The sequence below is a fragment of the Labeo rohita genome, chromosome 24 (genome assembly GCF_022985175.1).
Source record: "Labeo rohita strain BAU-BD-2019 chromosome 24, IGBB_LRoh.1.0, whole genome shotgun sequence".
Classification (NCBI taxonomy): domain Eukaryota; kingdom Metazoa; phylum Chordata; class Actinopteri; order Cypriniformes; family Cyprinidae; genus Labeo; species Labeo rohita.
Genome location: NC_066892.1, coordinates 13,286,551 through 13,299,174, shown reverse-complemented (window position 1 = coordinate 13,299,174; position 12,624 = coordinate 13,286,551). Strand labels below are relative to the sequence as shown.

General features: G+C 32.6%; 1 protein-coding gene across 1 annotated transcript in view; it reads right to left on the bottom strand.

The window, feature by feature from the left end:
* ctnnd2a (catenin (cadherin-associated protein), delta 2a) overlaps positions 1-12,624 on the bottom strand; it is a 394,266-nt gene that overhangs the window by 58,359 nt on the left and 323,283 nt on the right. Inside the window, 2 exon segments of the mRNA XM_051098760.1 lie at positions 1,455-1,640; positions 8,781-8,898. Coding sequence (XP_050954717.1) covers positions 1,455-1,640; positions 8,781-8,898 — 304 coding nt within the window.

The following is a 12,624-nucleotide window of genomic DNA, read 5'->3' as shown; positions in this document are numbered from 1 at the left end:
ATAATAAAGTAATATAATGTAATATAATATAATATAATATAATATAATATATAAAGATTACATTATGCAAATATTTCTTCTACATTTTTGTGTATAAAATATTTAAGAATCTTACCTATAATAAAATGTAAAATAATTTATGTAATATTAATATTGTATTAAATTATATTGCATAATAATGCATTTTGCAATATTAAACTAATATAATATAAAATTAAATAATATAATATAAAATTAAATTACATTGTGCAAATATTTCTTTTACATTTTTGTATAGAAATATTTAATAATCTTCTAATATATAATCAAATCTATTCAAATCTATTAAATAATCTAATATTTAATATTCATATTATATTAAATTATATTGTATAATAATGCAATTTGCAATATTAAACTAATAATATAATATAATATATAAAGATTATATTAAGCTAATATTTTTTCTACATTATTGTGAATATAATTAGAATATTATATTAAATTATATTGCTGAATAATGCAATGCGTAGTATTAAACAATAATATTTTCTCCATTATTGTGTATATAATTATAATCTTATATTATAATCTATCATCTAGTCTAATCTAATCAAAAACAATTTAATGTAATATTCATATTGTATTAAATTATACTGCATAATAATGCAATCTGCAATATTAAACTAACATTAATATAATATAATATAATATAATATAATATAATATAATATAATATAATATAATATAATATAATATAAATACTATATTATGCATATATTTCTTCTGCATTTTTGTGTATAGAAAATATTAGAATCTTATATTATATTATAATCTATAATCAAATTCTATGTAAAATAATCTTATACTTATTATTCATATTGTATTAAATTATATTGCCTAATAATGCAATTTGCATTATTAAACAATAATATAATATAAAATAATATAATAATATAATAAAATATAAAGATTATGTTATGCAAATATTTCTTCTACATCTATGTGTATATAACACTTTATATTATAAAATTGTAGTCTATAATCAAATCTAATCTAAAATAATTTAATATATATGTAATATTCATATTGTATAAAATTATACTGCATAATGCAATTTGCAATATTAAACTTAAAATTAAATATTAAACTTAATTATATGTAATGCAATTTAATGCAGGATAACACAAAAATGTACAAATTATATATATATATATACAGTATATATATACACACACACACACATACATGCATGCACATCATATTATGTAGCTGAAAATACAATAAGACCAGCACCAAGTATCATGTATTAACAAAGGAAATAAGGTACAATTTGATTTCCTGTTGACTTCAGAAAGCCTTTTTCATTCACTCTGAACTAGGATTTCCAAGTAATGTGTGTTAGAGCCATTGGCAGCAGGTGACGGTCAAATCACAGCTCCCAATGCCTGTAAATGATGCTTTGGATGACCTACCTGGTCCTGGGACTTCTTCTTCTTTTTCTTTTTTCCCCAGCAGCCTGAGGTCTCTCCGTCCTTCCCGCTGGCATCGCTACACAGGAGGCCGTCCAGCTCGTCCGTCCCCATCTGCTGTCCCTGAGACGTTTCAGCTGCAAGCCGATACGAGAGGTTCCTCAAAATGCATACACAGTTTTCTATGGTCTGCCAGAGAAAGAGAGAAAGAGAGACAGATATTGGGCAGGTATTAGTCTAGCACCACTGAGCTCTTGATAGAGCCCATCTGGCCAGAGGGGCCAAACTTCATCTGTCCAACTCATGCTGCTTCTGAGACAAGAGGAAACACACACACATACACACACACAACATACACACTGCAGTCTGCATGCACTCATTGTGCTGTCATAACAATTAATAAATGCTCAGAAAAAAAGCATCCATTAGAGAAGACGTCTCAAACTACTGGATTTCATTTCATTTCGGTTCAAAATGAAATTCAACCCCTTAAGATTTAGTAGTTTATCCTGAAATTGGGCCTGCAAATCAATTTTTACTTTCTGCATTATGGTTTGGCCTTTAATGTTATCCAATTCTCTAGAGGACTGTTGAAGTAAAAAAAAAAAAAAAAAGAAAAATATATATATATATATATATATATATATATATATATATATATTAGATACAACATATTGAAATAATAAAATAACATAATAAAATAAAAAAACAATGAGCTTTTACATTTTTGTGCATATTATAATCTAATATTATAAGATAAAATAAAATATTGAAATAATAATATAAAATATATTTATAAAATAAAATACAATAAAATAAAAAATGAAAAAAACATAAAACAAAAAAATATTCAAATAATAAAATAAAATATTTTTTTTTACATTTTGTGTACAAATTACAATCTAATAATATAAGCAAAATTAAATATTCAAATAATAAATTAAAATGAGCTTTCACATTTTTGTTGTATATTACACTATAATCTATTATTATAAGATAAAATTATTATATAGTAAAATAAAATAAATTATAATTATAAAATAAAAATTACTTTTTACATTTTCTGTATATATTATAATCTAATATATGAAAAAAATAATATTTAAATAATAAATTAAATGAAAACGAGATTTCACATTTGTGTATTTTATAACTCAAGATAAAATAAAATATTTAAATAATAAAATAAAAAATGAGCTTTTAAATTTTTTTGCATATATTACAATATAATCTAATATTATAATATAAAATAAAATTATTACATAGTCAAATAAAAAAAAAAAAAAAAAAAATATATATATATATATATATATATATATATATAATAAAAAGGAACTTTTACATTTTTGTGTACATATAATCTAAGACTATAAGATAAAATTAAATATTAAAATAATAAAAAAATTAGCTTTTATATTTTTGTGTATATATTACAATCTAATATTATAAGATAAAATAAAATATTCAAATAATAAAATAAAATAAAATACAATAAGATTAAATAAAAATTAGCTTTTACATTTTGTGTATACATTGTAATCTAATATTATATTATAAGAAAAAATATTCAAATAATACAAAAAAAATAAAAATAAAATAAAATAAAACAAAATAAAATACCAAATTTATGTATGTAAAAACACATGTATTTACTTTAAACAATTAGGTGATCTGATTTTAAGATCCCTGTATTAGAGAAAACATGTCTAGGGCCTAAACAGCAAAGTTACATCCTACAGTGTTTAAGTCCTAGATTTATTCTGTTGCACCCTTAAATTATCCTCTCTCCATGTCTCTCTTTCAGTTCATCTAACTTTCTCATTTCCTCAGTCTCCGTCTTTCTGTGAGTGTTGGCTGGAAGTGTAGGCTGCATTGGCACTAAGTATATGAAAGTACTTAATTATATGTCTGACACGGTCTCCCATTTAAATGTGATTAAAGGATATACTCGCAGATGGGGAAAAATGACCAGCCAAATCCATCGGCTCACACTCCATTTAACAGGGTATTACAAGGAGACACAGCAGAGCAGGCACAATGCTTGACAGCAGAAAATAGAAAATAAACGCTCGCAAAATGATGATGAAAAACGAGCGCTTTTCTCAATCTCCATGTTTTTCTTTTTCCCCCATTATAGGACGAGGAGGACCATGCCCTGCACAAACAAAAATAATGACTGTAATCAGAGAAACGCTCAGAGAATTATGCACCGGCATTTCAGACGTACAGAAACATATTGACTTCTCTGTGCCAGACACGGCCGACCTCGCTTTCGCCATGCTTTTGAGAAAAACGAAACAAGTTCTGCTGAAAATGTACAACATAATGTTGAAATTTAAGCCAACACCATCTCTCTTACTGGTAGCATTTACAAGGTCCCAATTTTAAATGTAGAAGTCAACAGGAGAGAGCTTGACCAACCACAGGTTAACAGCATATTAAGACCACGGGCGGTGTGCTTTCAGCAATTACAGCTCTGCTGGGCCAACACCTGGCGAAAACAGCTCTGGGCAAATCACCACACAAAAAGAAATTGGAGTGATTAGGGTGATTGCCCCTTTTCCAAGCCAGTGTGATGGGCAAAATGGCCACTGTTGCTTTTTTGAGCATTTGTAATGTGTTAAAGCACACTGATGGATAAAAAAAAAGCGCTTAGTGCTCTAAAAGGAGCTAAATGGGTGTGTATAGAGAAGAAGAAAAGGTGTAACCATGGGCTGGAGGTGCACTTACAGAATTAGTATTTTTATATTTAGGCGAAAATCAAAAGGTCGCAGTAAAATGGGGACAAACGGCACAGTGGTGAAGCCCACTTCTCAAGCTTATCGGTGTGCTTTTACCTCTCAAGTGCTTCAGTATGCATGATGGATGCCCTTTTGCTCCGATCTGTATTTTTAGAGCAACGCTATGCAACGAGAACAGGGCTCTACACTTACTTTTCTTTTTAGGAGCACAGTCAACATTTTAAGAGCACCTTCTAATCAATAATCAAAAAATCTTTAACTGTAAAAAAACTACTTAAAAAAAAGTAGTTTCAACTTAAAAAGTAAGTGTTCGTGCTGCCTTAAAATTTTAAGTTTAGTCAACATGAAATGTTAAGTTGTACTACATGAAAACGTGGATATTAAAGGCAGCATGAACACTTACTTTTTTTAAGTTTAAACTACTTTTTTTTTTTAAGTTGTTTTTTCTTTTACAGTGTTCCCATTTGACTCCTTAAAGTGATTTACAGCGGAATTTTGTTTTTACCTTAGCAATTTTCTAACTTTATTAAAAGTACGTAAAAAATAAGTTACCAATCAAATGAAATCAGCATTAACAAAATGAATTTGAACTACAGAGGTGGCACAGAAGAACACAAAAGTGGCTTGTAGGTGTATTTTCCTGTTTAATGAGGCTCAGAGGTGGCATGAGTGCAATCAAATTCATAAATTCATGCTGAGATTAATGTTTTAAATATAAAATTTTGAATATAGATATATTAAACGATTTAAATAACTGAAAAGATACTTTAAAAATGAAGCTAAACGGCCAGTAGGTGGCAGCAAGTCACGGATTTAATTACTGAATCATTCACTCATTTGATTAATTCGAACGGCTGATTCATTCAGGAATAAAGCAAGTGACTGTCTTTATGAATGGGAAATTGAATCATTGACTCACTAGATTTGTTTAAAAATGCATTTTTAGCGACATACACATTTAACCAAAGTATACTGTCTTTATTTTGCATAACACAAAAGAACATAGTTTAAAAAATGACTAAATGTTTATGACTGTTAATCTTGGCTTCAGTCTGCGACCATTTTTTCTGCCAGTGTGACTAAATTTTGTGAGCGGTCGCGTTTTTTATAAGTTTATAATTTATAAGTGCTGCTATTTCTATTACATAGTAAGCATCAAACTACAACAAAACAAAAGCGTAACAAAACTAGTGTTGCCAAGTCTGCAGTTTTCCCGTGAAATTGGGCTACTTGAACACTGTTGCCGCAGGATGAGGCGACCCCAATAACATGCTATATATCCCCTGGAATGCGAATTTTACCAGGGAAACCACACACACAAAAAAAACACAAAACACATGTATTTTACCCCCGGAACACGTTTTTACCGGGGGACCCCCCACCGAAATTGGGCTATTGGGCTTTTTTAGGGTTGATCTGAGTAGCAATTGGACAGGCTTTATTGTAAAAGCCTGGCAACCCTGAACAAAACTGCGCTACGTTTGAGGTGCGCAGCGCGGAGCGTTTATCAATGCAAACAAGCTTGCAAACAAGCTCAGAATTTTTAATGACTTTCAACATTTCACACAACTATTTCCAGCACTTTAAAGCTCGAAAATGGTCCAGTTTGAATGTTATATTTTATGAGATGACCAAAATATACTTGTGAACAAACACTTGCATAAAATAAAAAAAAAATACATCAAATCACCATTATAATCAGTTGGTGGCAGTAGAGGAACACTTGATGGCTTATTAGCAGTTAATTTCTACTTTTTGCTTTTTATATTGATATCACTATTATAATATATAAAATCATCAGGAAATCAGATTTTGTCAGTTTAACACTTTTTTAGTAAGAAAAGTCACAAAGTGCTTTGGAAAACAAACTTTTCTTGCAACTAAATCACATATAATCACTGAATATCGGTTCCACATAAAACTATATAAGATTAATGGTACATTTAATAAGATTAGAATATATACATTTTTTATATAAAATTTAGATTTTGCATGTTACTTTTGTTAACAAAGGTAAATTTTGTATGCTTCCCAACTCAAACTTAGTGCTTTACTGTCAAATTTGTATAAACATGAAAAAAACAAGGAATAACATGCAATATTATTAGTAACCGCACTTATTCAACTAAAGACTGTTGAAATTTTCTTCAAAATATCTTGTGTTTTCACAGAAGAAAGAAAGTCAACCAGGTTAGGAACGACATGAGAATGAGCAAACTATTTACTACGATATTTGGATACTGTATGAGCGCAAACTCATTTTTCTAAGCTCGTATACTCAGATCGTGCATGTGTCTTAAAATTTTTTGCACTCATTTTTGCAACACTGAGGTGGCAACACCAATCCAGCCTTCTCTTTCACAGTCGAAAAGAAATGGATGAGACGGATGAACAACAAAGTGCTGACAGCAATAGATGACAAGCACTGACAAGCACTTGTGCAAGGGGGTTAAGAGACACCACAACTTTAGTTTAAACGAGTACAGAGACACTTTTAGCGTTAATAACTTTTGAAGAGAGATGGATGAAGCTTTCTAGTGCGCATGTGTCTAGAGTCTATGCTTGCACACGCTTAAAACGGAGTATGCTTTGAAAGGCTATGTGCTTGTCTGTATGCATACGCTAAGTGTTCATGTGAAAACTGAAGTACACTTCAAATGACCTTTACTGCACAGAACTGTCACAGTATGCATATAAATAGGAACATCCAACAGTAACTATCTTGAAATATGTTAAAATTTAAAGAGACAGTTCACCCAAAATTAACATTCTGTCATTAAAGGAGAACACCACTTTCACCTCCTTGTCATCCAAGATGTTCATGTCATTCTGTCTTCAGCTGTAAAGAAATTATGGTTTTTGAGGAAAGCATTTCGGTATTTTTCTCAATATAATGGACTTCAATGGTGCCCCCGATTTTGAACTTCCAAAATGCAGTTTAAATGCAGCTTCAAAGGGCTCTAAACAATCACATGCTGTGCCAGTTTCTAGTGAAACGATCAGTCTTTTTTTGAGAAATTGAAATTTGTGTACTTTTTAAGCAAAAGTTTGTATAACACTAGCTCTGGGATGCGCGTCCACGACGCTATGTACTACAGAATCACGTCGAAAGGTCACACATGACTTAGGTGGAACTACAGACCCAGTTTTTACAAAGTGAACATGCAATGACTAATGAAGTTCAAGTAAGTCAAAAGCTGTTTACAAACAAAAAGGTACAACGATGTCGGACGATTCTGAAGTTGTAGGAGAAAATGAGATGGGGTTTTTCGCATTACCCTACCTTTTTGAGCCGGAGTACACAGACGATGAGACAGAGAGAGGAGACTGCTGAGAACATTCATACGAGATATGGTGGTGCACGTGTGGAAAATGCCAACCACTGCCAATGGAGCAGGAATCTCAATGCTGTCAAGAATGGACCATATCTATTCCACTGTTGGAAAGAATCAGCAAGTTAGGTTTAGAAAGGCGTGACCTTTCGATGTGATTCTGTAGTACGTAGCGTTGTGGACATGCATCCCAGAGCTAGTGCTACACAAGCTTTTGTGCTTAAAAAGTACACTTTTTTTTCTAAAAAAGCCCTTTGAATCTGCATTTAAACTGCATTTTGGAAGTTCAAAATCGGGGGCACCATTGAAGTCCATTATATGGAGAAAAATCCTGAAATGCTTTCCTTAAAAACCATAATTGACAGAAAGACATCAACATCTTGGATGACAAGGGGGTGAGTAAATTATCTGTAAATTGCTGTTCTGGAAGTGGACTTCTCCTTTAATTACTCACCCTCATGTTGTTCCAAACCTGTAGGACTTTTGTTTATCAAGGAACACAAATTAAGATATTTTTGATGAAATCTGAGAGCTTTCTGACCCTGCATAGACAGCAATGCAACTACCACATTCAAGACACACAAAGGTAGTAAGGACATTGTTAAAATAGCCCACGTGACAGCAATGCTTCAACCCTAATGTTATGAAGCTATGTTAATACTTTTTGTGCACAAAGAAAACAAATAACTGCCAGTCGCACAGAACGCTCTCGGATTGCACCAAAAATATCTTCATTTGTGTTCCAAAGATGAAGGAAGGTCTTACAGGTTTGGAACAGAACAGTCTACATACAGCCTATAAAACCTAAAGAGATATTACAAGAATTGCTGTGAATTTGGAAACTGTGAAGAGAGGTGGTTGAGAGCGCACCACGGGGGGATTCAGACAGCAGGAACTGTAGGAAAGCTGGAAAGCTCGCAAGTCTGAAAATGACCAGAGGGAAAGCACTGTGCCACGCTCCAGCATCCACACGCTTTGCTCTTCAATTCTCATTAGGACGGATGCATCCCCTCCGCTCTGCTATTAGCACGCTGAGTCTGATGGAGGGCTGCCAGTTAAATCATGATTAAACAACGCCATTTAGAAGAGCAAGCCTTCGCAACCTTCAGAGAGCAGCCAACCACAAAGCTGTTTATTTGTTATGGAGCATTCCATGAACTGCTACACACACACATACTCACAGACATAAAAACTTTTACAACAGGTTGCCTCTGTGGTTCGGTTAGAGATGGACAGATCCCGGGAGGAAAACATACCTTGCTATCAATCTCGCTGCTTCCGAGGGAAGTCTGGATGACGAAAAGCAGCGTGTCAGTCAGTCCCTCGCACTCTCTCATCCGCCGCCGAGCCTCCTCTCCTGCCGAACTCACATTCCTGGGAGAGAGGGAAGCACAGGTCAGTGATGAGTGCATTAAATCAAGGAGATTCAATCACACGGGTGAAGATTCCCTTCGGGGATACAACCTGCTTTACCACTGTGACAAACAAAATGCAAATGCTTCACATTTCACGAGTCACTCAAACAAATCTCTCCAAACCTCCCACCTCTGACATGTATTAATATATGAGTCTTCAGGGGGAGAAACACTGACACCGCTAGACATCTGACTGTTTATTTTAGACAGTATAACAGTGGGAGAGAAAGAAATGGATATTGGCATCATTTCAGTTGGATAATCCAATAAGGATCCTGATTATTTTGTTTATTGAAAAAATCAATCAGGTGTACACTGCTGAATATGGACGAGGAACGAATGTAATAGGCTTATTGTACAAACACAAACAGTGTTCTATCCAGATACAGCTGCAAGTCTCCAGCAATTTTTCAGTCCAAGCTGGAAGTGAAAAAACTGTGCAATTTGACAAATCTCATTAGATTGGCTAATCAGAACATATTTAATGTTTAAAATGTGATTGGTGACCAATGAGATACCACTGTTGGTGTAGCGACAGTATGTCATTGACAATTTTGGGATTTAGTAGTAGCCATTCAGCCAAATTTATGTATATATAAAGTAAAATTTTAGCTGGTATTACAAAATGTGCATATTTTTTTTTTACCAGTCAAAAGTTTTTGAACAGTAAGATTTTTTAATGTTTTTAAAGAAGTCTCTTCTCTTCCAAACCAGATCCAAAGTATAGCAAAAACCTTATCTGAAATGTTTTTACTATGTAAAATAATGTTCTATTTGAATATATTTTAATGTGATTTCAAAACTGAATTTTTAGCATCATTACTCCAGTCTCATGATCCTTCAGAAATCATTTCAATATGCTAATTTGCTGTTTTATGTTGAAAACAGCTGAGTGGATTTTTCCAGGTTTCTTTGATGAAAAAAAGGTTCAGAAAAACAATATATACCTGACTATACCGGAAATCGTTTTTAACATTATCAATGTCTTTATCATCACTTTTAATCAATTAGAAGCATCCTTGCTAAGTAAAGGTATTAATTTCTATAATTTCCCCCTTTTACAGACTCCAAGCTTTTGAACGGTATAGTGTATAATGTTACAAAAGCTTTTTATTTCAGATAAATTCTGATCTTTGAATCTTTCTATTAATCAAAGTATCCTGAAAAAATGTACTAATAAAAATGTTTCTTGAACAGCAAATCAACATATTAGAATGATTTCTGAAGGATCATTTGACACTGAAGACTGGAGTAATGATGCTGAAAATGTAAGTTTGATCACAAGAATAAATTACATTTTAAAATATATTCAAATAGAAACAGTTATTTTAAATAGTAAAAATATTTTCTGTATTTTGGATCAAATAAATGCAGGCTTGGTGAGCAGAGACTTCTTTAAAAAATCTTATGGTACAAAAACTTTTGACTGGTAGTGTACATATAAGAAGTTAATATTTAAACAATTAATTAATAAGAAATTAATACTTATATTCAATTAGATTTATACTTATCACAATTTTACATCACCAAAAAAAGAAAAAAAAAAACACACACACACTTCAAATTAGAGCAGATCTTTCAAACTTCCTATTTAACAAAGAATCTAAATATGCATCCATTTCCACAAAATATTAACATATGGGCTCAACATTGATGACTGGAGTAATGATGCTGCAAATTCAGCTCACAGGAATAAATTACTTTTTAAAATATATTTAAATAGAAAACAGATTTTAAATGGTAATATTTCACAGTATTACTTTTTTACTTTATTTTTGATCAAATTAAAGCAGCCTTGTTGAACAGAAGACTTCTACAAAATGTATGTTGCTTGTTGTGGCCACAGGTGTTTAGGACAAAAACATTTAAGATTTATTGCTTGTGGTGCCTGGTTAGGACTTGCTGTAATGCATTCAATATCTCTGTGCAAATGACACAACAGCAGGCATTAAAACTTCACCCACATGTCTGTTAGACACACAATAACAGCAAAAAAAATAGTTCTATTCCACATCATATCAATGTACTGAAAACGGTTTGATCTCGGCTAAAAACTCCCTTGTGTGCTTGACCGAAAGAATATGACACATGTGTGTCTCTATGCCACACCATATGAAACTGCCTTTGGGAAAACAGCCCACACGTAATAAGAAAAATTCACTCACATCAACTGTAATGGGAAACAGGATACATTACTCCGCAGAAGATTTACATTTCTATATTCACCAGAACTGAATCAATTGCTATGTATCATTTATTAGAACTGCCTTGCCTCCTCCTCTATAATACATGAATATACCTGAAAAGGCATTGGAAATACATAATTTAGCCTGCATATGGAGCGTTTGAATTACAAACTTATCTATTTAGTTCCTTTATGGCCCTGCTTTATTATGCCATTAAATATTCAAAAGGCCTGACAGTACCAGCTTTGGAATTTAAGACCTGTAAGTGTTACATCCAATTTGTTGAGCAAGTTTTCATCAAAAAGTCATGCGAGGAGGCAAGGCTTACAGAAACACTCATGTCACAACAGACGTGTTTCATTTGAATGAAGAAATTACTATTTCATTACAACAGACACCCCGAGGAATGAGGCACGTGCTAAATCATCGGGCGTTTATGAGGTTAGGCATTGGAAGCCTGAATGTGGTAGCACATCAGAAAATCTTTAATATGAATTATAGCTTAGGAAGACAAACTCATAATTCTTAAAGGTGCCTTCCTGTAGAGGCCAAGGTCTGTCTCTCTTTGATTGGGTGGCTTGGGGGATGTGAGCTTATTGATGTCCATTCTTTATTTTTCCGCTTGTGTATTGCATTCCAGGCAATTAATGACAGTTATTAATGTGCTTGTGTGAGAACAAACACGCTAATTAGTCATTTCGCCCTTTTCTTATGATCCACGCAAATGGTAGATGGAGGGAAAAGCGTGTGGTTGCTGGTGTGGATCAAATCAGGATGACCGCAGAAGAAATGACACAGTTAAAATGACATCCAGCAACTGGGAAATAAGGACGCGATCACTACTACTGTCTGACCCACAAATGATTCGGTTTTCCAGCATTTTTGTGAATTTAAACTCTTTCCAACTATGACTGTATGATTTTAAGATGCATTTTTTCACACTGAGGACAACTGAGGGACCCATATGCAACTATTGCAGAAGGTTAAAACGTTCACTGATGCTCCAGAAGGAAACACGATACATTAAAAGCCGGGGGGGGTGAACATTTTTTGAATTTGAAGATCAGGGAAAATGTAACTTATTTTGTCTTCTTAAGAAACACGTAAGTATCTTCTGTAGTTTCAGAAGGGCAGTACTAAATGAAAAAAAAATATTATATTTAGGCAAAATAAGAAAAATGTACACATCTCCATTCTGTTCAAAAGTTTTCACCCCCATGGTTAATGCATGGTTTTTCCTACTGATGAATCAGTGAGCGTTTGAACCTTCTGTAATAGTTGCATGTGAGTCCCTCAGCTTTTCCCAGTGTGAAAAGATGGATCTCAAAATCATACATTTGCATACATTTCTTGGTAAAATAATTAACATTTTTAATGATTCTGAAAGGGGGATGTAAACTTTTGACCTCAGTTGTACATTTTACATCCCTGTGCAGGCATGTACCCTATGATAATGTATTTAGTTGTGTTTGGTTTTATTTATTTCTATATATTTTACA